Here is a 26,621-nt window from a genome sequence, read left to right as displayed (position 1 = left end):
CAAATAGTGATTGAAAATATGGTAATAGCAAATGGTGGTGGTTGATTGTGATGTAGATTTTGGTTTTAATGAGTTAGATGTGGTGAAAGAAAAAAAGTAGGGATGAAGGTGATGATAAATGACAATAGAGATGATGGTGAGTGGTGGGGATGAAGCAAATAGTGGTGACTCGTTAAGGCATAGACTTCTTTTTCTCCAAATCTACCTTTGTGCTCTATATGGTTTTCAATTTTGAAACTTTTATGATTGTATAGATTTTTATTGTGTGATATTATATAAGATATATTGTTATTGAACTAAATGCAATTCTTTTAGAGAAATTGTCAAAATAAAAAATGGTGGAAATGACATTGACAATGATGATGACAGTGAAGAGGTACAATAACGGTTGAAAAAAAATAATATGATAAAAAAAATTGGTTTCTTCTATTATTTAGAAAGAAACAAATAAATATATTATTTTATTATCATTATTTTATTTTATTTATGAGTTGTAAATTGCCCTCTCTTCCCTTAATTAAAATTTGGATCTAAATTGTCTGATAAATATACATTTTGAGTCTATTTGCTAAAATAATTTAAATTCTACCTATTTAATCCTTTGACACAAATTTAAGGGGTAAAATGACGCTTTGTGCCCAATTATTCCATCATTTTTATCCACCACCACATCATCAAACACTTGGTCAAAAAAAGAAAAACAATTCATCGAGCATGTCAGACTTGCTCTTACAATTTCGTCGATCAATCCTTGTCCAAATGCTTAAAAATTTCATGTCTTTCTTCTACTCGTTACCTCAATAAGCAAACAGTATACCAATGCCAACTACTCTCACTTCCCGTCATGTCGCTGTGATCGGCGCTGGAGCCTCCGGCCTTGTTACTGCACGCGAGCTCCGGCGAGAGGGTCACGAAGTCGTAGTCTTTGAACGACAATCCCAAATCGGCGGTACTTGGGTCTACGATCCCCGAGTCGAGCCTGACCCTTTGGGCCTTGACCCAAACCGAACCATAATTCACTCGAGCCTTTACAAGTCTCTACGCACCAACCTTCCTAGAGAATTAATGGGTTTTAAGGACTATCCGTTTATACCCAAAAATGATGGAATGAGAGACCCGAGAAGATATCCGTGTCATAGAGAGGTGTTACTGTACTTGCAAGATTTTGCAAAGGAGTTTGAGATTGAGGAGATGGTGAGGTTTGGCACTGAAGTGGTTTATGTTGAATTAGTTGAGGACAGTAATAAGTGGAAAGTGAGGTCTAAAAAGAAAAGACTTGATCTTTATTTTGATTTTAGTGATGAGGTTTACGATGCCGTTGTTGTTTGCAACGGGCATTTCACTGAACCTCGTGTTGCTGATATACCGGGTAGTTAATTAGTTTGTTGTTTTGAATTTCTGGATTGGCCATGTTTTTGCTTATTTGATTTTTTGGGATTGTCACTTTCTATGATTGTGGCAAGTTGGAATCACGCAAAGACTATTTGTCTCTACTTTTTGTTATTTGTTTTGGATTCTTTTTATTCAATTTCATTTTGATTCTGGAAAATAAAACTGATGAAAAGATATGCTATTTTTTACTTTCAGGCATAAGTTCTTGGCCGGGGAAGCAAATGCATTGCCACAATTACCGGGTTCCTGAGCCTTTCAAAGATCGAGTATGTGCCAAATTTTCACTTCTACAACCCACATTTCAAAATGGAACGTCATCGCCTCAATTCAACGTTACTGCACCTTATTGCCTTGCTTTTTTTCTAAAAATTATTTTCTGGTTTTAACATACAGTTATAGTTGTATAAATTATATCTGTCTTGCTTGCTTATAGTGACTATCATAAAACTCAACATTGCTCAATCAGAAAGAAGAATTCTCTATAACATTAGAAGTGGTACATAGCAAAAATGAATTTTGAAAAAAGTATGCCCCTCTTTTCATAGATTTCTTTTCACATTCATTAGTTTTGTGAACATGCACGCCCTTCTGGCAATAGATAACTGAAAAAACATAGCTCTTATCATATTTTGGATTTTGGAGCTGTCGTTTCTTATGATCTAACTATATAAATTCCTTATGCATTATTTTTATGTGAAAAGGTGGTGATTTTGATTGGGCGTTCTGCAAGTTCTATGGATTTATCCAGGGAAATTGCTGGGGTTGCCAAAGAGGTTCATGTTGCCTCAAGATCAGTTGCAGATGAAACATATGAAGAGCAGCCTGGATATGATAACATATGGCTCCATTCTATGGTAAATTGTCCAGTTTAATATGTCTGTCAAGATAGCTGTTATCCTTCATGCTGGGAGTATGGCTTTGATCTAAATTCATTGTTTTTACTAAAACAATGCAGATAGAATGTGTTCATGAGGATGGTTCGGTGGTATTCCGCAGTGGAAGAGTTGTTCATGCTGATATCATTCTACAGTGCACTGGGTAATTTATTTTAAGAATAACTTGCAGAAAAGAACACACTAATTTGGACACACTAATTTGGCAATCTGTACAAAGAAATGAAACTGAAATCTTTGGTTTCGACCATCCTCGTCTTGAAGGTACAAGTATCACTTTCCTTTTCTGGAAACCAAGGGCATTGTGACTGTGGATGATAATCGTGTTGGGCCGTTATACAAACATGTTTTCCCACCAGTTTTGGCTCCATGGCTTTCTTTTGTGGGGATACCATTTAAGGTAGTGTTCAATTTACTATTATAGTGCTTAGTTTTGCTGCCATATTCAACTTTAACTGTAAAACGTAATACTATCCTGTAATTGCTGCCAGGTTATTCCTTTCCGAATGTTTGAATACCAGAGCAAGTGGATTGCTGGTGTGTTATCAGGTAGGATTGAGCTACCGTCACGAGAGGAGATGATGGAGGATATTGAAGCTTTTTACCTGTCACTTGAAGCTTCAAATACTCCGAAAAGATACACTCATGAAATGTATTATTCTCAGGTAAGCCTTATGCACCAGTTCCCTGCACAAAACTGAATTGGTAAATGTCCACTTATGATCAACCTGCAGGGATGGAGAAGTTGTGATGTTTTGCCCAAATGTTTAGTGAGTATAAATTAACAGAATTCTCACTGGCATTTAAAATTGACCTGTTTTAGATATCAACTGTGTTTGCAATCTATTAACACATCCAGCCATCTATTTCTAATTAGACTTAGCTCATGGAAGTTTATTTGACATAATTTATTATATAAAGGACCATCCTGTTCTTGTGAAATATCATCTCTGCTCTTGCAGTTTGAGTATTACAACTGGCTTGCTTCTGAATGCGGAGGCCAAGAGTTGGAAGAATGGATAAAGCAAATGTTCTTTGCAGTAATGAGTGGGAAGATGATTACTTGATCCTGGAAGCTATGCAAGACTTCACCAAATACACTTCAAATGATCTAATTGATACAGTTTAAAAAACAAAATTAATTTTAATGAATTCAAGTTATATCTGGCTTCATACTTCATGTAATATTATTGTGTGGCACTGGTTTGCCTTGGCTGCTAGGTTAGCTCAACCTGTAAAAGGAGTTGGTTGGAATAAAGAAACGGACCTTCAAGGTTCTTTTTTTTTTTTTTATAAATTTTTTTCCTTTATAACTCAATAAATGTATTTTGATATTTTCATTTCCTCGTAATCAAAGAAAAAGTCCTTTTTATATGACAGTCTTGTTTTAAATATTTCAATCAATGTATTGGAATCGCTCCCATCAAATTTTCTCGTATTATTCAATACTAAATTATTATAAACAATCTTAGATGTAAAATCAATAAATGGTGATTTTTTATATTGGTTTTTTAGCAATCTAACACCATTAGCAACAATGATTCTACTTTTTTTCTAAATGCTTAAAATAACTTAACTGATTTTTTATAACTCTTTTGTGTGAATTCATTTTCATGTTTTGTTATAATCCAAACTCTTTTTTCATCAATATCAATTGAATAAAAACTTTACAATTAGATTGAATATCAAGTTTTGAATAATACTTAATTTTTTTAAATCAGCATTTGAGTAACAAAATCTTTTCATTTATAGTCTTTTATTATTTACTTATAGTCTTTTATTATTTATTTTATATCTTTGCTTACTCTTTTTTATACTAAACTCCACTCTAAATGCATACTCATTGTATAAATCATAAGTTTTACCAACAGATTCGACAGACAGTCCAAGTAAATCTTCAACAACTACATTATCATCATTATCAACTGTAAATAGAAAAAAAAAATCATTAACATAATGATGAACTTGCAATATACACATAATGAACATCCGTTTAATACCTAATGTATTTATATTATTTTAATAATGAAAGTATTATTAAAATGATGAATATAATGATGAACTTGCAATGCACACATAATGAATTTCGGTTTAATATACAATGAATCTATTCTATTTCAACAATAAAAATATTATCAAAATTATGAATGTAATGATGAATCTGTAGTGCAAAATATAATAAACCTCAATCTTTGACGTAATAAATCTATTCTATTTCAACAATAAACTCAAACTATTTTTTAATGAACATTCTGATGAATTTTATATCTAATCAATCTGTAGTTTCTGATTGATAATTTATATCCATATTCGAAAATGAATCTAAATTCAAATATTTAGTTGTATAAATAATTTGTTCATTGGCAACTTTCAAATTCTTATGCATTAACTCCTTTAACTCCTTTATCAATTAATTCATCCATAAATTAATGAATTTAAAAACAAAATAAGAATATAAAAAAGAAAAGCTTAGCTCGTCAAAATAAAATTTTAAACTATGTAAATCTGTGTAATTTATGTTTGAGAAGAAAAGAAAAAGAATTAATATTAGCAGCATCATGCAGTAGAGAACAAAAAAAATAGTAGCTGATTTGAAACTGTATAAAAAGGAGAAGATAAAATCCAGCAATTCCTAATCGAGAGTGAAGCCTTCTCACATATATTTTGAAAAATCAGAATTTTATTTAATTTAAATAAATGTCTATATTTTTGGACATTTCACGGTATTATCGGGTGGAAGAAATAATTTAGCTAAACGGACCCTTTGTCCCCGATGATTCCTCATTTTTATCCACCACCACATTTCAAAAACACTTAGTCAATAAAATCATAACAATTCATCGAGCATGTCAGACTTGCTCTAGCAATTTCTTCAATGACTGCTTGTCCAAATACTTAAAAATTTCACGTCTTTCTTCTACTCATTACCTCAATAAGCAAACAGTTCACCAATGCCAACTACTCTCACTTCCCGCCATGTCGCTGTGATCGGCGCCGGAGCCTCCGGCCTTGTTACTGCACGCGAGCTCCGGCGAGAGGGTCACGAAGTCGTAGTCTTTGAACGACAATCCCAAATCGGCGGTACTTGGGTCTACGATCCCCGAGTCGAGCCTGACCCTTTGGGCCTTGACCCAAACTGAACCATAATTCACTCGAGCCTTTACAAGTCTCTACGCACCAATCTTCCTAGAGAATTAATGGGTTTCAAGGACTACCCGTTTATACCCAAAAATGATGGAATGAGAGACCCGAGAAGGTATCCCTGTCATGGAGAGGTGTTACTGTACTTGCAAGATTTTGCAAAGGAGTTTGAGATTGAGGAGATGGTGAGGTTTGGCACTGAAGTGGTTTATGTTGGGTTAGTTGAGGACAGTAATAAGTGGAAAGTGAGGTTTAAAGAGAAAAGGCTTGATTCTGATTTTGATTTTAGTGATGAGGCTTATGACGCCGTTATTGTTTGCAACGGTCATTTCACTGAACCTCGTATTGCTGATATACCGGGTAGTTAATTAATTTATTGTTTTGAATTTTTGCATTAGCCATGTTTTTGCTTGTTTGATCGATTGAGATTGTCATTTGGAATCACTTTGCAAAGACTCCTTGTTTTTAGTTTTGTTATTTTTTTTGGATTCTTTTTGTTCACTTTGATTTTGATTCTGGAAAATAAAACTGATGAAAAGATATGCTATTTTTTACTTTCAGGCATAAGTTCTTGGCCAGAGGAGCAAATGCATTGCCACAATTACCGGGTTCCTGAGCCTTTCAAAGATCGAGTATGTCCCAAATTTTCACTTCTATAACGCACATTTCAAAATGGAACGCCATCGCCTCAATTCAACGTTACTGCACCTTATTGCCTTGCTTTTTAAACAAAAAATTACTTTCTGGCTTTCGCATACAGTTATAGTTGTATAGATTATATCTGTCTTGCTTGCTTATAGTGACTATCATAAAACTACTAGATAGCACAACATTGCTCAATCAGAAAGAAAAATTCTTTATAACATTAGAAGTGGTACATAGCAAAAATGAATTTTGGAAAAAGTATTCCCCTCTTTTTATAGATTTGTTTTCACATTCATTAGTTTTGTGAACGTGCATGCTCTTCTGGCAATACATAAACTGAAATAACATAGCTCTTCGGATTTTGGAGCTGCTGACGCTGTTGTTTCTTATGATCTAACTATTTATTTTCCCTATACATTATTTCTATGTGAAAAGGTAGTGATTTTGATTGGGTGTGCTACAAGTGCTACGGATTTATCCAGGGAAATTGCTGGGGTTGCTAAAGAGGTTCATGTTGCCTCAAGATCAGTTGCAGATGAAACATATGAAGACCAGCCTGGATATGATAATATATGGCTCCACTCTATGGTATATTTCCCAGTTAATAAGTTTGTGAAGCTAGCTGTTTCCCTCATGCTGGGAGAAAGGCTTTAATCTATAATCATTGTTTTTACTAAAAACAATGCAGATAGAATCTGTTCATGAAGATGGTTCGGCGGTATTCCGCAGTGGGAGAGTTGTCCGTGCTGATATCATTCTACATTGCACCGGGTAATTTTGATTTAAGTTCATTCTAAGAATAATTTTCACACAAAAACATGTGAAAAGAAATGAAACTGACATTTTTGGTTATGATCATCTTTGAAGGTACAAGTATCACTTCCCTTTTCTTGAAACCAAGGGCATTGTGACTGTGGATGATAATCGTGTTGGGCCGTTACACAAACATGTTTTCCCACCGGTTTTGGCCCCAGGGCTTTCTTTTGTGGGGATACCATCTAAGGTAGTGTTCAATTTGATAGTGCTTAGTTTTGCTGCCATGTAAAAGTAATACTATCCTGTAATTGCTGCTAGGTTATTACTTTCCAAATGTTTGGATACCAGAGCAAATGGATTGCTGGTGTGTTATCAGGTAGGATTGAACTACCATCAGTAGAGGAGATGATGGATGATATTGAAGCTTTCTACCTGTCACTTGAAGCTTCAAATACTCCGAAAAGACACACTCATGACATGCCTTATTCTCAGGTAAGCCTTATGTTCCAGTTCCCTTCACAAAACTGAATTGGTAAATATCCCTGCAAGGATGGAGAAGTTGTGATGTTTTGCCCAAATGTCTAGTGAGTATAAATAAACAGAAATCTCACTGGCAATTAAATTTGGCCTGTTTTAGATATGAACTGTGTTCAGAATCTGTTAAATCCAGCATCTATTCCTAATTAGCCTTAACTCATGGTAGTTTATTTGCCATAATTATATTGAGAACCATTCTGTTCTTGTGAAATATCATCTATGCTCTTGCAGTTTGAGTACTACAACTGGCTTGCGTCTGAGTGCGGAAGCCAGGAGTTGGAAGAATGGATAAAGCAATTGTTCCTTGAGAATTTCAGGAACCCACTTCTCCGACCAGATACATATCGTGATGAGTGGGAAGATGATCACTTGATCCTAGAAGCCATGCAAGACTTCACCAAATACACTTCAAATAATCTAATTGATAAAGTTTAAACCACAATAAATGAATTCAAGCTATACCTTGCTTCATACTTCATGTAATATTATTGTATGGCACTGGATTGCCTTAGCTGCCAGGTTAGCTGAACCTGTAAAAGGAGTTGGTTGGAATAAAGAAATGTACTACTTCAAGCTTTTCTTTTTTCTTTTTCTTTATAGATACATGTATTTTATTTACAACATACTGTAACTCTTATCAGTTTGATCGGCCGACTTCTTGATTCATGTAATGGAAATGGAAATGGAAATATTTGGAAATAATTAAGTTAAATTTTATGAAATTTTAGAAATTATATGTATATATAATTAGAATATTGTTTCTACTAAAATTCTAAATTATTAAAAAATGTAATGTGAATTTTCTTAAGGAAAAATAACTTGGATTCTATGCGGGAGAAACATCAATTGTCTTTTTCAGAATCAAGCCGAAGGTATTCTATTCTCTTTTACTACAATGATTAAAATAGCAAATTTATTTTTTTCTCCACTTAAAACATGACAGTCAGTATACAATCCTCTGTTATCCACCTCAACTGGCCACAAAATATGCCACAACCATCTCTCATCTGTCGCCGAGTTGCAGTGATCGGAGCAGGCGCCGCCGGTCTTGTGGCCGCGCGTGAGCTTCGCAAGGAAGGCCACATAGCAGTAGTCTTTGAGAAAGATGACCAAATCGGTGGCACCTGGGTCTACACTCCCCGGATAGAATCCGACCTCCTCGGGATTAACCCGAGCCGAGCCATTATCCACAGCAGCATCTACGAATCCCTGCGCACCAACCTGCCGAGAGAGTTAATGGGCTTCATGGATTTCCCGTTTCTAAGCCGACAGAGTGATGGGAGAGACCCGAGAAGGTTTCCGAGTCATAGAGAAGTGTTATTGTATTTGCAAGAGTTTGCTAAAGAGTTTAAAATTGAAGAAATGGTGAGGTTTAATTGTGAAGTGGTTAATATGGAGATGGTTGACGATAATGGGAAATGGAAAGTGAAGTCCAAAAATAAAAACAAGAGACTTGAGAGTGATGATAATTATGGAGATGATAATGGTTTTCTTGAAGAGGTTTATGATGCTGTTGTTGTTTGTAATGGGCATTATACGGAACCTCGTATTGCTGAAATTCCTGGTAATTTTTTTTTTAAATTAACATTAATATTGCTTCTTCTAGTTGGCCTTGTTTATGAATTAAGGTTAATTCTGAAATAGAGCTGAAAAGTGGTTGCTTTCATTCAGAGGGTAAAATAAACATAAAAAAATTGTTTTTATATTCTTGTATAGGCATCAATGTATGGCCTGGAAAGCAAATACACAGCCACAACTATCGTACACCTGAGCCCTTCAGGGATCAGGTATGTGTGCATAAGAACTCTCACTAGTTGTATATATTAGTTGAAGATCTTAAAGTCTTGTATTATATTTCACAAAAAGGATTCTTTCTTTGCCCATTTTAGAGTGGATGGTCCACAATTAATTTTGGATGCTTAGATTGTAGAGATGAAGTAGACTATTCATAAATGTATCACCTATTTATTTGTACTGGGGTTGTGTGTTATGGACGCAGCATTTACTGAGACATAATGCTGTGACAATTTCTTGTAGAAGAGGTCTAGCTGTATGCATAGGCATTTTGGTAGAACTAGGGGATGGATAGAGATAGGAAGTGATTTGATGCTCAACTGTCATAAGGTGAATATTTCTTCACCTTTGTCATAATTCCTGAAACCTTTAGTGTAACTAGATAATGGAGTGGTTTGTTGTCTTTTCTCTGATTTCCTAATCAACTTGCATGAACCAAATTGTTATGATGACTTCTGTTTACAACTATGGTTTAGTAGCTAATGGTAAAGTTCTTCTAGTTAATTGGGATCTGAAACCAAAACCTTTGTTAAGGAGTCCCTTCAGTTATCTCCTTAATTGATGATTTTATGTACTTATAGAGCTTAGGAACACCTGTAGCTTGGAAAATTAAGCAGAACTATCTTAAATTTATGCTGGTCATGCCATAGCACTGCTTTAGTAACTTCTTTTGCACATGTTCCTCTAATTATTTTGCATAATCTTCTCTGCATCTTTGTTACTTTAGTAATTTAACTGTACTTTCTCGTTAAGCAATTTGACTCCATGGCAGGTTATTGTTATAATAGGCAATGCCAATAGCACTGCTGATTTATCCGTTGAGATTGCTGGAGTTGCCAAGGAGGTACACATTGTATCTAGATCAGTTCCTGATGAAACTAACAAAAGACAGCCCGGATATGATAATATCTGGCTTCATTCTATGGTAAAAGCTTTGAAAGAGTTTTTGGATGGAGCTTGGTGCTTGGAGACAATTTGGTCTAAAATGCTTCTTTGGTTTTCAAAACAATGCAGATAAAAGGTTCCCATGAAGATGGTACTATAGTTTTTCGAGATGGCAGTGTTATCCTTGCAGATATAATTCTGCATTGCACAGGGTATTTTTATATTTTAACAAATTTACTTTGGTTAAGGAACAAGGTGTACTATGTATATAGATGCATATTGAATGACACTTAGGTGAATCTCAAGCAAACGCAATTGACTGAATACTGGAACACAAATCTTCTTGTTTTCAAGGTACAAGTATCACTTCCCTTTTCTTGAAACTCGTGGCATTGTGACTGTGGATGACAATCGTCTGGGACCACTGTACAAGCATGTTTTTCCCCCTGTCTTGGCCCCATGGCTTTCATTTGTTGGGATACCATGGAAGGTTGAACTTTTTGATGCTATAGGCCTTCATTCTTATATTGGATATTATTAGGCTTTACTGCTGGAAGTAAATCTTTTACAATGACTGGTGGTAGGTCATCCCTTTCCCACAATTCGAGTTTCAGAGCAAGTGGATTGCTGGTGTTCTGTCGGGGAGGATTTTGCTTCCATCGCAAGAGGAGATGATGGAAGATGTCAATGCCTTCTACTCAACACTCGAAGCTTCTGATATGCCTAAGCGATATACTCACAACATGAGAAAATATCAGGTCGGCCTTATTTCACTGGAATATTATTTATGAACTCTCTATCTCAGCGTTTATCTGTAGTGATGCTATCATGTAGAAGCTGTGTTGCCATCTCCAGGGTTAATCTAAGACTTCTATAATTATATTGCCCAGGCATCTGACATGTCTCTTCTGGTTGAAGCCTGCCCATTTCAGTTATAGCTGTCATTTTCTTTTTGTAACTTAAATCGACTCTACAATGCCAATTCCAAACTAGTCTGGAGGCTGACAAAGTACTAATTCCTTTCCTCTACAATGTTGTACATTTCTCTGAATTCACTTTGCACCCCTTTCATTCCAGTGAAGCCTTCTGATCCAACCTTCTAGTTTTTTGGAAAAAAAGTAATTACCTTAAAGATTAGAAATTTATTTGGAGGAACATTGTGAAGGATGGTGTGATTCAGTCACACTAGCTTAGCTCACGGTCTGTAACTTTCCTGTTTACATTTAGTTTGTTATTTATTCCTCAAGTTAGTTAGGAGATTTAGCTCATGTGTCATAGTTGATTGGATAGATTTGTCAGGAGCCTTGTAAATAATACTGTACATACAGCATTTGCTTTATGTAGACAGTTTGAACTTGTTTCATACAATAAAAGATGCTGGAGGCAGGCATTGCCACCCAAAGAAGATACTAAGGCACAACCAATCACCTTTGCAGTTTGAGTACAACAATTGGCTTGCTGCTCAGTGCCAATGTCCAGGCGTTGAAGAATGGAGAAGACAAATGTACCGCTTAACCGGCGAAAACAAGATTATCCGTCCTAATACATACCGCGACGAATGGGAAGATGACCATTTAATCTTGGAAGCTTACGAGGACTTCAAAAAATATACCTGAACTGAATCTTTAAGGAAAAGGAGATTAAATGATTCTCTACATAATAAGCAGAAAGGAGTCACTTCGTATATTGAATGTGGCAAACTCCAAATTCATCTTTAGTTGCTGAATAATCATGTTAAAGACTTGAAGATTATTGTACTTAATTTGTCTTCTTGTGCTGCATAGTGATTGCTTGTCCGCGAGACATGGTTTGCTTTTTCTTAATTCTTTGTTTAAGGCCAAGTACTTACGGTTAAATGAAACGCATTAAGGACGCAGCCAAAAAAAAAATTTTAAAAAAAGAGGAGTCAACAGATGCTTGCACCAGCCGGGAATCGAACCCGGGTCTGTACCGTGGCAGGGTACTATTCTACCACTAGACCACTGGTGCCTCAGATGTTTGAGTTCTGCAAAAAATAAAGTCATATAGTCTCACCTAACTTGTAATACTCTTTAATTAACATTAATTGAGAAAAGAAAAAAGAAAAAAGAAACTTAAACAGTAAGTGAGTTTGTCCCTAAAGTCAAATATTGAACAATAAAAACACCGAATTAGTTGCTGATGTGCCCCCAACAATGACTCATTGAATTGTAGTAAAGTCTTTTCTTCCACTTCCTTTTTCTGAAAATATAAATGAAAGGAACACACAACACAAAAAGAAAGGGACTCTTTTTCCCACTTCCATTTCTTGTAATTTCTAGCCTAACAATCTACTATGGCAGCTAACTTCTTTTACTTCCAATCAATTCTTTCCACTATAATTCTCAATCCTCTGTATATACAATACAAATGCTAATTTTGTATTTGGTTCGAATATCTATTTTCACTGTTTATTTCATTTATATATGTATATAATACTGTGTTACTTAATATATATACAAATTCATTCCAAATGATTTGAATTTTGCGTTTGGTTTATGTATGAAATTCAACTACGAATTCTACATATCACTTATGTGCACTATTTTTTATTTTTGTTTTTTAAATTTTCTTAAGTATGAAATCTTTTAAAAAATAGTATTCTAATCATTAGGCAATACCATTTTACCATTTTAAAAGCCTAACTATCATAATTCTCAGCTTGAAATTAAAATTTAAAAGAATATAAATGTAAAATATTAATTTTTTAAAAAAGTAAATTTAGTCTTGAATTAATGAAAACTTTTGGATGATGTTTTTATTTTTCAAAACAAACCTTTTCATGATCTTTTTAAGTTTAGATCACAAATGACAAAAGTAAATTTTTCAACAAGATATCTACTCGTTTAGATCTAAAGGGTAGTTAATCAAACAATTAAAAGATTTGAAAAACCATTTTAGAGTTAGAATCTAATTTAAAATTTTTATCAAATTGGATAGAATTTTATTTAATTATAAATAATTTTGTAGATTATTTTTTTTGCGTAATTTTATAGATTATTGAAATTATAATTTTAACTAAATTTTTATTTAAGTTAATCACATTCATATTATATATACAAAATAATTGTATAAAAATTTATAAAAAATATTCATTTAGACTTATTCTAATATACTATAACTGTATTATATCTTTTAAATTTATAATAATTGATATAATTTTAATCTTGATAATTTATTAATATAATTAAATATTAAATTAGTCAATTATATATAGTAATTAATTATGAACCAATAAATACATCATTTTTATTTATTACAAACTTCTATTTATCTTAGTAATTTAATTAATGGTACTTAACTACTATAATATTCACCTATATAATTTTAATTTACATAAATAGTTGAAAGTTATATATAAAATCATTAATGAATTAAGTTAATAGAACATTAAAAATAATAAATAAAATAAAATATTACTAAATAGTTATCTATAATCATCTTTATTTAACGGAGTAAATATTTTGACCACTTGAGTTAGACATTAAATATAATTTAAATTCTAGTTTATATCATGTATAAACTCAAAGTTTCTGTTGCACGCACACATTAAAGTTGTAATCTTATTATGTCAAAAAAAAATCAGATGGATAACTTTAATTTAATGGCTAATACTAAAACCTTTTTTTATAGAATAACTAAGACCAAAACTTGAAACAAAAAAGGCAATGGACAATCTCTATAAAGGACAATAAAACAAGCTTTAGAATATAATCAAACTTTTTTTTTCTTTTCATCTATCATTGTTGGGAAAGTTATTAAGATTAAGATTAAGATATAGAAGAAACCGAAACCCTTATATTGTTTTTATTTTGGATGCACATGCAACAAGAAGAAAACAGAGATCTTTCTTCAAATTCTCTACATCCAAACCTACACAAACTCTAACCCATTTCACCAGTAAAAGTTACCCATGTGACACAATGGTCAATGGATTTCAACCAACTATTACTTATGTGTCAAGTGCATATAGTTTGTATCTAAAACCCACTTAGATTGTATCAACAAAATTAAATCTTGGAACTTGGCAAGGCATTTGCATATGACTGGGCTTACAGAGAGATAGAAAGAGAGAAAAGAGTTTAAGAGAGCATTGGGTTTTCCTTAAGATTGAATTGGTATAATCGCCCATTTCTTTCTTTAATTCTTGGTACATCCCCAGAAAGAAAAAAAAAAAAGAAAAACAAATCTTGAATGTTTCTGTGTCTGGGTGTCCGCGGTTTCTTCTGTCAATCTATATCTTTTTCTTTTCTTTGAACTGTTTCTTTTTAATTTCATGGGCTCTGGGTCTATATACACTTGTCTTTCAATTCTTGTTCTTTCATATATAAGCTAAAACAATAATAAAGATCCTTTATTTTTTCTTTTTCTTTTCCTCTTTATACAAAACTACTATTCACATTTCAATTTCTTATATAGAGTGTTCATAAGAATAGATGGCAAATGCATCTGGTTTCTTTAGTCCTTCAGTTCCAAGTGTAAGTAGGAGGATTAAGCCTTTAATAGGGACTACTGGATCTGCGTTTTCCTTCTCTGAAGGAATATCAAAGAGGGTATTTTGCTCTAGCTCCATCGAAGGCTCTGAGAAGCTTTCAACTTCTCAATCTCGAATACCCAGGTGACTGTTTAACTGATTGTATGAGTTCTTGTTTATAATGAATTTGATAATGGGTCTACAATCTCGAAAAGTTAGAACTGAGTGAACTATGTATAGGCTTTGAGGCTTATCAATTAATACTGGAGGCTCAGTTCCAGAAGCCATATCCTGAGTATATTGACTTCTTCATTACTAGTTTAAGAGGCTGAGTTGGTTTATGGTAGCATCTTTCTTTTCAGAAGAATCTGATGCCAAACATTGTTTATATAGAAAAGATCAATTAGAGTTGATTTAACTTTTTAAAAGGGTGTTAGTCCTGGGCATGTTAGTGAATTCTGCTTTAGATGTTATTGTTTATAGAAGTGGTAAAATCTGCTTTAAATGTTGTTGTTTCTAGAAGTGGTAATCTGATGGTAGTACAATAGCTGGAAAGGTGTTTCTTGGTAATGAATTCCGCTTTCAATAGGTTTGGTTATTGAATAAGCTTCTATTTATGCAGTAGAATTGTTCCTTGATAGCGCATGTGTGAGTTTATCAAGTCAGCTTCATGCAGGTTATTGCTGAGTTTTGAAAAGAATGTTGACACAAGAGAAGTACAAATGCTGCTTGTGTTCCTTTAATATTCTTAATGTTGCTGGTTCTTGAAATTGTATTTATAATAGATTGGGAAGTACACTAGAAGGTTTCTAGCATTTTTTTGATAGCCATGTGCTGGATGCTGTATTTGTTATGAATACTGAATCGAGTCAAGATGGACAATATATGGTTACTTTCAGATCAATGTATGGGTTAAACTTACCGTGTCAAACATATCCACACATTTTGGCCTGAAGGAAATCAGGTCAATGAACTCTTTCTCACTCCATGCTGAGTTTTAGTCATGCCATGCATACTTGGCCAAAGATAGCCTGGGAAGGGTGGAATATTGAATGTGCCAACTTAAGATATTATCGACTAGTGGACCCAAGTGATACATACTGTTGAAAAAGTGTTAAGGGCCTAATTGATTTTAGATCATATGTACGAACAATTTAGAAAAATGCTTTTGAGATTTATATGTAGCCATGGAAATTTAATTATAATCAAGTTGAACTTGTTATGTTTCATTTGTGCTGCACATTGTTTGCTAATCTCAGGTATAAATTATAAAGCAATGGTATGGTGGGCTGAGAAAGTTGACAATTGTTTATGCATATGGAATCGTTATTTGACAAGTCTGGATGCATATTAGGTGTAGCTAGTGGGTGATTATAATTCCAATAATGGTATCTTGGAGAACTAAATTTTACTCGTAAAATGTAATTGAGTCCTGTGCATTTTGTGTCTGAATTCTTGTTTATTTTGAAGCTGAAACAAGTAGTAACCTTGACCTTCTTTTACTTCCTATAGCTTTTAGTTTACTCCTGCCAAGCATCAATGGCATTTTCTTGATCACTTTGACATTTGGAGAGCTCTTTTCCTAAGTGATATAAAACGTCCTAGATTCTCCAAACTTATTTAGCATAAATACTGCTAGGTGTAATTTTATTAAAGATTTATCATGTTGGGCCTTTAATTGTCTTTGTGCTACAAAATTGAACTTTGCTGGTTTTTACCATTCGTATGTATATTCTATACTTCTATCATGCCTGTGCAAGAGGCACCTGTGGGTTAGATTTCTCACATAAGATAATCTTATGTGGTTTAATTCTCTTTTACCACTGTAAATTTTACTTACCATTTTGTATCAGGATCATTAGTAAAGGCTGCAAGTTAGTGGGAAGTGGCTCAGCAGCACCCACTCTCCAAATTTCAAATGATGATCTTGCAAAAATGGTTGATACAAGTGATGAATGGATATCTGTTCGAACAGGAATTCGCAATCGACGGGTTCTCACAGGTCAGTCATTACTTCATTTCATCTTGGTGAAACAAATTCAGCTTGATTATGAATTTGATGGTGAGTAGTGTTATACAGCACAAACAAATCTACAAAGTATTTGCAAGAGGCAGTTGGATGAGAGAAAAGTGGGCATTTGACCAATCACTCAGAATTTGAAACTAGCTAAATTACTTTTGAATAAGCCAAATTATAAAAAAAAAAAAATCATGCGGTTTTTTGTGTAACACTTGCATAGAAAATAGAGTTTTCCTTTGGTGGAGGTTTTTCATTCCAGTCAGCGTACTTGTCATTGTTAAGTATGAGTATGTCATGATCACTTCCTGTTTCCTGCTTGATGATATATCTTGAATAGTTCATTTGCGCATCTCATATGTTTAATTTATGGTGAACTGTCTCCAGAGACCAGAGGGATCTATCTAATGGTTGCTGACCCGCAAAACATAGATGTTGTATTATGTCAGTGCCCCATGAGTGATCTGTGTTCCATGAATGTTATTGGTCTTTTTGTCGTTTACACAGCTGAAGCTGCAATTATTATGTTTAAGGGATCCCATACTCTGGAAGCAGTTATTAATCTGATTTCATTCGTCACTTTACAGGCAAAGAAAGCTTGATTTCTCTAGCCACAGAGGCAGCAAGGAAAGCTCTTCAAATGGCAGAGGTTGATCCTGATGATGTGGACCTAGTCTTGATGTGCACATCCACACCTGAGGATCTTTTTGGTAGTGCCCCTCAGGTATGGTGTTATATGATGTAAATGTCCCTAAGTTTGACGAAAGAGACATACAGAGTAGTGCTCGAGTAATAGCTGTATCATAAATTGCTTCCTTCAAGTTCTTGAAGACTTGCTATCAATAATACCATTTTCTTTAATAACACAGATGGAAAAAGTAAAGGGATAGCAAAGTGAAAGGATAGAAAAAAATTTTGGGGGGGTGGGGGTGGTGGAGGACAGAAAGAAAATGGTCTTTTATCCATAGTTTTGGTAGGAAAGAAAGCAAAGAGAGAGGAAAGAGAAAATGTTTTAAGATTCCACTGTTACGCCCTGCATCGAAAATATTGATAATTTCCATGAAAGGTGAAATTCTAAAATGTAAGAGCAATTATGTTTTTCTAACATTAAATGTTCCCTTTTCTCTATAACATGGGAGGAATAATAAAATGTCAGACTTGTCTGGTCTCAAAACCAAGCATAGTGTAACACAGAAACATGCTGTTCAACCTTCCACTCTTCTACCCTCTTTCTGCTTCTTCAAAATGATCCTTCATTTTTTTTGGTCTTAGAAACAGTAAAACCCATAATCAAGTTACAAATGGTTTTAAGGTTATGATTGTTGGGTAACAGACTGAAAGCTATTGGCACTAGTACTGCTATGAATCTACCTAATATTAAATTTTAGTTGTAATGATTACTATTATTATTTTCTTTAAATTTCAGATCCAAAAGGGACTTGGCTGCAAAAAGAATCCTTTGGCTTATGACATCACAGCTGCATGTAGTGGATTTATGCTGGGTCTAGTCTCAGCTGCTTGTCACATTAGGGGTAAGGAACTTATTTACTTTGCTATGATGAATCTTGATATGGCTGCCATGCCTAAACAGATTTAGATCTTCTATCTTACAGGAGGTGGGTTTCAAAATGTGTTGGTTATTGGTGCTGATGCTCTTTCTCGACATGTTGACTGGACGGATAGAGGGACTTGTATTCTCTTCGGAGATGCTGCAGGTGCTGTGCTGGTACAGGTATGGCCTTCTTGTTTGCTAAGAAATCCTATTAGATCTGTCGAGTAATTAAAGTAGCTTGGATATGCCTCAGGGTATTTTTGGGATCTAATTTCTTGATAACATTGGGGGAAATTTGTTGTCTCAATGCTATATCTCAAGTGAATAGAAAAGGATTCATGTAGATGGTCTCATCTGGTTTGCATTGAGGTGATTATGCATCTCTCTTGACTTGAGAAGTAAACTTTAATATACATTGAGAGCCTCTTCATTTTGATTGATACTCATTGCAATGGTCACAATTATGCATATATCAATTTGTGTAGATCATATATGACGGTTCCTTCAATAGTAATTTTCATACCTTCTCTATTGGGACCAAAACATTAGGCTGATATAGCAGGCCGTTCTGCTCTCTCGAGTGAGAGCTTTGCTAAGAGAGAAAAAAGAATCATTCATATCCTGTAGAGATGATTCCCTGTATCAAAGATATGTGTCATAGAGAACCAGCAATTACTTCTATCCATGGACCTCTTCATGAGAGTCTATATCTGAATTAAATGTATTTCCTCACTAATCAAACTTAAATGGCTCACAGATGGGGAAAATCCGATTTTATTTCATCTATAATTTTATGCTGTTATTTGGTTAAAGCTATCTGCTAAGTTAATTCTTCTTCCGAATAGCTCAACTTCCCTTCCCCTTTTGTTTTTGCTTTTGTTTTGTTTATGCTTTTATTGGAAGGCAAACAATTTATAGCCGCTCAATCTGAGAGCTCTGTGATTCCCCAGGCATGTGACACTGAGGATGATGGCTTATTCAGCTTTGACTTGCATAGTGATGGTGATGGCCGAAGGTATGTGCTCCTCATGTCCCCAATCAATATAGATTCTTCATTTTTCTGCTAGGGATGTGATGGATCGCATATCTGTCATGCAGACATTTGAACGCCGGTATCAAAGAAAATGAAGTGGATCACACAGTAGGTTCTAATGGTTCAGTCTCAGACTTCCCTCCCAGGCACGCATCATATTCTTGTATTCAGATGAATGGAAAGGAAGTTTTCCGCTTTGCTGTGCGATGCGTACCACAGTCTATAGAGTCTGCTCTTAGCAAGGCTGGTCTGACTGGGTCTAGTATTGATTGGTTACTGCTTCACCAGGTAAGAACAGTTGCAGAATACCTATATTTGATACAGGCAAAAACTTCTGTTGAGGGTTTCATTGAGCATTCCGCAATTTCGCATATGTAATATGCCAGACACTTTATGCATATACTTATGGTGATTGAGGGCTAAACAGAGATGAAAATTTGCAGGCAAACCAGAGGATCCTTGATGCAGTTGCCACACGTTTAGAAGTTCCCCCAGAAAGGGTTCTATCAAATTTAGCAAATTATGGTAACACGAGCGCTGCTTCTATTCCACTGGCATTGGATGAAGCTGTTCGAAGCGGGAAAGTGAAGCCAGGCCACACCATTGCTGCTGCTGGTTTTGGTGCTGGCCTAACCTGGGGTTCTGCAGTACTTAGATGGGGCTGAAATTTTTCCTTTCCTCCAAAGAGCAGTATAATAGAGAAAAGCGGATCCTTTCTACGTGCAGTTATACACTTCGTGCCCCCTTTCTATATGTACTGCAGATATTTAAGGAGATGCTGCAAATGCAAAATCTCCAAAGGCTACCTTTTGTTTGTTTGCCTCTTGTTATCACCTTAAATTTTTGCACCTCTAATAAATTTTCATTCTTTTATACTTTGAATCTCGAAAATCTTATATGTATTTTGATGCATCTTCATTTCATTTTGTATCGAAATATCTCTATACTTAAAAAGAGAGACCTCTAGATGTCAAAGCGATTGATATGAAGAACAAAATGTAGAATCTCATTTTCATCCAAAACTAAATGCAACTTGTTGCTGATATAAACAAGACTTATCTGTCTGTTCTTTTCTGCATTTTTGCAGAATCAAGAATAATAATAAATACCAATAATTACAACAGCCAGGAAAATAATTGGAATCCTTTAGTAGTCACTGATAAAGGCTTCCTCCTTTAAGCCTAGAGTTAATCCTCTGCAAAGCACCTTCAACTGCAATATCAAAAGCATCCTTTTTGGCCCTTAAACCCAAAGAACTTCCATGCTTCCTGTACACAATTCTTGGCATCAACTCTATAACTTTCTCCCTCATTCTCCTCACTTGAGCTCTTGGAATTCCCATAAGCACATCCAAAATCTTCAACCCTTTAAACACCACTTCTTCTTTAGGTATAAACACAGCAAACTCTTCATGCATCTCCTCTGGCAAGTGCCATCCATATTGCAATTTCGCAGTTTGTTCTTCAAAGAAAACCGGTATACACCCTGCAATAATCGCATCAAAAGTAGACCTTCTAGTTGGGGTATCACCAGGAGGCTGCAAACAAAAGGTTGCTTGCAACATTGGCCTCATATACCTTATTGGGTCATGCTCACAGATCCCATTAGAACAATCTACTAAATCACATACTTTAGTGTAATGAAGGTAGCTATATCCAAAGCTACCTAAAAAACTACCGCTGGTATTACTATCACTACTATTTTCGCACTCATTCCTAATGCTCCTCCTGATATTTGGGGTAGCACCAACACCTCCGCCGCCTGCAAAAAGCATTAATGTTGTTCTTCTTGAACCCTTTACTCTTTTAATCCAAGATTCCAACAAAGCTAAAGTTGGAGGATGAAAAGAAGTTAAATAAGGCACAGCCTGTTCTTGCCAAGGCCGAGCTCTACTCTCAATAACCAAAGCAGTAACATTAAAAAACTCGGGCAATTCAAGAAATGAAGTACCCCATACAGGAGGATTAGCATCTAAAGGCTGTGAAAAATCCCAAGCAGGTCTAGCCATGACAAGAAAATGATCCATCCCATTATATTTTTCCCATATCTTTAAATCATTTTCTTGAAGAAAATCAAACAATTCTAACCCATGATCCATGCTATTATTCACTTCAGGACCATAAAGATACCTTAAAGAATCAATTGCTGCATAGTAAGGCAAGTAGATAGCATTAGCGAGATTAGGATCAGATGTTAAACATGGGTATTCAAGCATTCTTCTATGGAAAGTGACTTCTAACAACAAAGGATCTGAACGGTACCAGGATTGTGAACGATTATGTGTTTTGGGTCCTAAACCATGATTGGCCAGAAAAGGACAGAAATTGTCGAAAAGTGGGTATTCTGAGCAGTTAGAAAGAAGATCAAGATTGAAACGAGGTGGCAATTTTCTGATATGGATCCAACGGTTAGTGCAGTCTGTTAGTGTTTTTGGTTCTGGGTTTGCTTCTTGACAGAAAGTCTGATTGATAATGGTGATAAACAAGAAGTAGAAGTGAAGAAAGAATTGAACTTTACAAGCCATGGATTGAGAGACAAAGAAAGAGGAAGAGAGAGATTCTTGGGGTAAGAAGAGAGAGAAGGTAATAATGTCTTAGATTTAACATTGTATGTAATGTAACTAGTTCTGTTATATTTTAAGAATTTTTCTTTCTTTCTCTTTTTCTTTTGGGAAGTATTTTTGTTCTCATTTTTTGCTTTCAGAAATGTTCTTTCTTTCGACACTTGGATGAGGTGTTCTGTTTTTCATGGGAGAGAAATATGATAACAGTTTTTGTTTTTTCTTTATTTTTGGTTTTAATTTCATGATATTTATTATAGAGAGAACTGAATTTTGTAACTTTAATGGTGATTTTTTGTTTTTAATTTTGAAAAACAAATTAGTGGGGTTAATTTTTTATGACCGCAAGAAATGGCATTATTCAAAAGTTTAAAAGGGGTTATGTGGGGTTTGACCCACAGTTGTCGGTGGAAGGGAGCCATTTCCGCACAAAGCGGCGGCGTTTTCTATTTAATGAGTAGACATTTTTTGCCGCCATTAAGTTAGTTGATCTTAAGAGGGATATTAATTGAAATTAATTAAATTGAATTAATTTGGAGGATTGCACGTTTTGTGTTAATGTATGTTTTTCTTGAACAAGAATGTATTAGTGTATGTTGAATGAATGAATGAATTAATTAAAGTTCTTTAAAGGGTCAAATAAGATGCGGATTATATTCATTAGTCGAAAGACAATTTCTGATTTTAGATTGAAGGATGAGTAATTTTGTCATTCATGGCTTTATCTATTTTCTGTCATCATCGTCATTGCCAAATGCGGACTTATTATTGTAGCTTTGTAAAACGATTTTATAGCTCATCTTTAAAATAAAAAATGATTTTATAAAATTAGTTAAAAATTATATATTTTATTCATTTAATTTTAAATTAAAAAATAGTTAATAAGCCTTACTATTTACGAGAAAATATATGATATTATAAAAATATGATCGCTTTTTTACGAAATTTAATAATTTATGAAAAAATTGATATATTTATAAAGATTAATAAAAAATTAATTGCTAGATTTATTGTAAAAAATAGCAATTCTCTTTATAAATTAAAATAACTCTTCGTAAGTCTTTTTACTTGAAAAAATGTATGATATTACAAAAAATATTTACTTTTTAAAATCTAATAATTCATAAAGAAATTGAAAAATTTACAAAAGAAATACTAAATTTTTATATAAATGCAAAATATATTGTTATCTTAAAAAAATGGTAATCTTATTCATAGCTTTTTATAATGTAAAATAAAAAATTTAAAAATTTTAAGAGTATGAATTCTTAATACTATTTTATATTATTTTAGCAATTCTTCACTTTGGTTGATACATGTAATTACGGATTAGCAAAATTAATTTTTTAAATTATATAAAATTAATTATTTGGCATGATTCTATTTAATTATTTAAAATAAAATATAATTACTCTAAAAAGTCTGAGTTTAATAGATTAATCAATAGTTAATCTTTGCAAGCATAAATATTTAATCGCCATTGGCGGGTAAACGATACCTCCTGCTTTTGAACACTAGAACTTGAAAAACTACTTTCTTCTTTATTTACAGTCTTTTAATTAAATCATCAATTATAATTTATTTCTCTTTAATGTCAATGGCAATCCAACCACTAATATCACCACTTTTTATTCTTTTTTCCTTTCTCCCCTCTTTTGTTATGATTTTGCTTTCTATCTGGAAGTTTGGTAGGTGCCGTAAGTTCATGCATTTAGTTGTTATTTGCTCAGTGCCAGTGAAAGATTTTAGAAAAAGTATCTGAACTCTAAGAAATTTTTTTTAGGAGATAATGAGATGAACATATTAGTTACCAGTTTGTAGAGGTATTGACGCATTTTGGTTCAGTCTAAGTCATCGATCCAAATTGTATATAGATATTTAAAAGTTTTTAGAGCTTTAATGATTTATTTTTATATATAATATGGTATAAAAATGTATTTTATCCCACTTTAGTTTTTCTTATCTAAATTCAGGAAATAATGTAAAAAAGCAGAATTTGAGCTAAAAATGCACTAATGGACGTAATTGGATTGCGGCTATTAAAGGCTCGAGAATCAGATACGTGAGCTATTAATAGTTTGGACCTTAGTAATTATTATGTAATTAGTAGATAATTATCATTTGAGTTGTTTAGTTTGTTTAGGACAATAAGGAATAAACTATATGAGTTGTGTATGGAGAAAGAACTCTAAAGAAGGAAATCTCTACAAGGAGTAGAGGTGAATTAGAATAGGGAGTTCTTTGGCTAGTGGATCTCTCTGAAAAAGGGTTCTATTATTCTCTGTAGAAAATTCTGGAGTTCATCATCTTTGACATCTAGCTAGCTTGTGTTGCATTATTCTTTGAAGAATCAGAGAAGCTTTTCGAAGACGTGGAGAAAGAGGACTAGTCTTCTTCATTCCTTGAAGAGTCTTTGAACTTTGAAGGAGTTTTAGTTTTCTGTTTTATGAATCTTAAATCTTTCTATTTAATTACAATGATCATTGGATTAAGTATGTTAGCCTAAGTCCCATAAGTGTTTAGTTTGGCTTTTTACTTATATATGAACCTTATATATTTTGAGTTTAATGAATAATTTCTTTTCCTTCATATGTTCATTAGTTTCATCTATTATTATTGATTGACTATCATATCAATTTAGTAGTAATATGTGTTATGAAAATCTTTAGGTTAAAAGTATTAGAGACATCATCTTTACTTTAATCTATGTTGGTATAAGAAACCTAAGTTGCATCATTAGCTTGAGTGACTTAGGGAAAAGGCACATCACCATCTCATTTGTTAAATTAGGGCTTAAGGGAATTAAGGGGATTACTAAGTAAAAGCTAGACTAAATGCTATTTTATCATATAGTTCATATTAATCTTTCTAGTTGCATATTTACTTTCTGGTTATTTAATTTCTTTTATTAAACTAAGATTATTCTCAAAACATCGACTTAGAGTGTTTATATTTACTTTCAATAATTTGTGTGATAGTTGGTCTTTATAATATATGCTTTACAATTCCTTGTGAGATCGACCTCGTGGTGAGCTTACCCGAACTACCATTCGGTTCGTACACTTGCGAGTACTAATTTAGACACATCAAGTTTTTGGCGCCATTGCCGGGGAATTGTGTCAATATTATATTAATTAATTGTCAAATATCATTTATTTTTGTATTTTTTGTGTGTTGCGTGTTATTTATTTCTGTTTTATTTTTTAAATTTTATTTTTAAGTTTTTTCTGAAATTTTTCCTTTGATTTTGTATGCCTAGCAGGAAAATGAGATCAAGTGATTCATCAACTCAAAATCTTTATAACTTGAGATCAACTGTTAAAAAAACAGAAGGAGACCAAAAGGTAAAGAGTGAGTTTGTACCTCCAAGAGGAATTGAATTTGAAGAAAAGCTGGAATAAGAGTTAGAAGAAGAAGTTGAGATAATGGCTAATGATCAAAGGGAAGTTGCAGCGCAAAGACAAATGGCCATGAAGGACTATGCTCGTCCGATAATTGGTAACACTACTTCATGCATAGTCTTAGGCGATGCATCTAGGAATTATGAGCTTAAGAATATCCATTTTAATATGCTTCCATCATTCATGGTATGCCTAATGAGGATGCATTGACATTCATTAGAGAATTCTATGCTATAGTTCACACATTCCCATTATTTGGACTCAATGAAGGTCAATTAAAAATGAGATGTTTTCCTTATTCATTAAAAGATAAAGCAAAGGCTTGGTTAATGACCTTGCCTCCTAATTCTTTGAGAACTTGGGATGAAGTTTATAAAAAATTTATGAGTAAAATTTTACTCACAACAAAAGACCAAAGCATTAAGGGCTAAGATTTCTAATTTTTATTAAAAGGATACTGAATCCTTTCACGAAGCATGAGACCGCTTCAAATCACTCTTACTACAATGCCCACACCATGGATACCCACTTCCTGTTACTAACCAATCATTTTATGATGGTTTAACACAATAATACCAATGTATGGTGGACAATGCAGTTGGGGGTGCTATGCTAGAAAGAACTGTTGATGAGGTTTATGACATCTTTGAGATGTTAGGAGCCAATTCACAACAAAAGAGTGGGAGAACAAAAAGAGTAGGAGTGAATGAAGTTGTATCTAATAATGAGATGGCTATGCAAATAGCCGAATTAACTAAACAAGTTAAGATTCTTGCTTCAACTAAGAATGTACAAAGCAATGAGGTATGCGGTATATGTGGTATTTATGGTCATGGTGCTAACGTTTATTCGTCGTATGAGACTTATACAAGAGATGATTATGAACAGGTTAACTTGATGGAATCTTATCAACCTAGGCAACCTAGGAATAATCCATATTCCAATACTTATAATCTAGGATGGAGGAATCATCCAAATTTCTCCTGGAGAAATAATGATCATAACCCACCACAAATATTAAGGAACCAAAACTAGCCCCAGTATCAGAATCAAGAGCCTCAATACCCAAGGAACCAAAACCCTCCATTCCCTAATCAAGCACAAGCCCTTCAAAGAAAAATAAGTTTGGAGGAAACACTCCAATCTTTTATGACGGCTACCCATGACAGAATGGAGAGGAATGAAAAGAAAACTGATTTCATAGAAGCTTCAGTAAAGCGGTTGAAAATTCAAATTGGGCAAATTGCTGAAGCGGTATAAGAAAATAAGTAAGAAAAATTGCCAAGTCAACCTGAGCAAGCTAAAGCAATCACTATTCTTAAGGATGGTGAGTTATTTGATAATAATATTGAAAATCTAATTGAAAAAGATTCTTCTTATGCAAGTATATCAAAAGAAGATGGACTAGTTGATGTAGAGATAACTGAAGGAGGTTTACAAAGCCCAAAAAAGAGAAAGACAATGAGGTGTTTTCAGGACTTGAGTTTCATAAGGCAGCTGAGCCTTATAAGCCTCTTATTCCG

The 26,621-nt window shown here is 33.9% G+C and overlaps 5 protein-coding genes and 2 non-coding genes across 12 annotated transcripts; 4 read left to right on the top strand and 3 right to left on the bottom strand.

Annotated features, from left to right (window-relative positions):
* The first annotated feature begins 658 nt into the window (after positions 1-658).
* LOC8279642 (flavin-containing monooxygenase FMO GS-OX-like 4) lies at positions 659-3,632 on the top strand. The gene is given in 8 exon segments (XM_002529739.4): positions 659-1,369; positions 1,588-1,658; positions 2,094-2,246; positions 2,348-2,430; positions 2,550-2,685; positions 2,777-2,950; positions 3,248-3,326; positions 3,329-3,632. Coding segments are annotated over 8 exon segments (1,332 nt in total). The 5' UTR covers positions 659-819; the 3' UTR covers positions 3,415-3,632.
* A 1,337-nt stretch (positions 3,633-4,969) lies between these two features.
* Positions 4,970-7,949, top strand: LOC8279644 (flavin-containing monooxygenase FMO GS-OX-like 3). Its single transcript, XM_048374722.1, has 7 exons — positions 4,970-5,786; positions 5,988-6,058; positions 6,507-6,659; positions 6,760-6,842; positions 6,939-7,074; positions 7,146-7,319; positions 7,596-7,949. The coding sequence occupies exons 1-7, from the start codon at positions 5,483-5,485 to the stop codon at positions 7,797-7,799; spliced, it is 1,125 nt and encodes a 374-aa protein (XP_048230679.1). The 5' UTR covers positions 4,970-5,482; the 3' UTR covers positions 7,800-7,949.
* A 146-nt stretch (positions 7,950-8,095) lies between these two features.
* On the top strand, positions 8,096-11,866 carry LOC8279645 (flavin-containing monooxygenase FMO GS-OX-like 4). Of its 6 annotated transcripts, XM_048374721.1 has the most exons (8): positions 8,096-8,236; positions 8,308-8,928; positions 9,081-9,151; positions 9,931-10,083; positions 10,173-10,255; positions 10,398-10,533; positions 10,628-10,801; positions 11,372-11,866. In XM_048374721.1, the coding sequence occupies exons 2-8, from the start codon at positions 8,352-8,354 to the stop codon at positions 11,657-11,659; spliced, it is 1,482 nt and encodes a 493-aa protein (XP_048230678.1). In that variant the 5' UTR covers positions 8,096-8,236; positions 8,308-8,351; the 3' UTR covers positions 11,660-11,866. The 6 variants fall into 6 exon arrangements, with proteins under 6 accessions (XP_048230678.1, XP_048230677.1, XP_015581219.1 ...); XM_048374720.1 differs by having other exon boundaries at positions 8,157-8,928; XM_015725733.3 differs by having other exon boundaries at positions 8,158-8,928; positions 11,392-11,540.
* A 95-nt stretch (positions 11,867-11,961) lies between these two features.
* TRNAG-GCC lies at positions 11,962-12,032 on the bottom strand. Its single transcript has one exon. It is a non-coding gene; the product is annotated as a tRNA-Gly (tRNA).
* A 2,465-nt stretch (positions 12,033-14,497) lies between these two features.
* Positions 14,498-19,802, top strand: LOC8279652 (3-oxoacyl-[acyl-carrier-protein] synthase 3 A, chloroplastic). The gene is given in 8 exon segments (NM_001323753.1): positions 14,498-14,679; positions 16,389-16,537; positions 17,140-17,276; positions 17,979-18,084; positions 18,166-18,284; positions 19,055-19,119; positions 19,203-19,425; positions 19,581-19,802. Coding segments are annotated over 8 exon segments (1,203 nt in total).
* Positions 19,803-20,122: 320 nt separating this feature from the next.
* LOC8279647 (probable xyloglucan galactosyltransferase GT19) lies at positions 20,123-22,317 on the bottom strand. Its single transcript, XM_002529744.4, has one exon. It carries the CDS (start codon positions 21,659-21,661, stop codon positions 20,291-20,293), a length of 1,371 nt encoding a protein of 456 aa, XP_002529790.1. The 5' UTR covers positions 21,662-22,317; the 3' UTR covers positions 20,123-20,290.
* A 3,197-nt stretch (positions 22,318-25,514) lies between these two features.
* Positions 25,515-25,621, bottom strand: LOC112536462. The gene has a single exon (XR_003080476.1). It is a non-coding gene; the product is annotated as a small nucleolar RNA R71 (small nucleolar RNA).
* Between the last annotated feature and the right edge of the window lie 1,000 nt (positions 25,622-26,621).

The sequence above is a fragment of the Ricinus communis genome, chromosome 5, assembly GCF_019578655.1.
Source record: "Ricinus communis isolate WT05 ecotype wild-type chromosome 5, ASM1957865v1, whole genome shotgun sequence".
Lineage (NCBI taxonomy): Eukaryota > Viridiplantae > Streptophyta > Magnoliopsida > Malpighiales > Euphorbiaceae > Ricinus > Ricinus communis.
The sequence above is the reverse complement of the archived record's forward strand: the minus strand, read 5'-3'. Positions and strand labels throughout refer to the sequence as shown.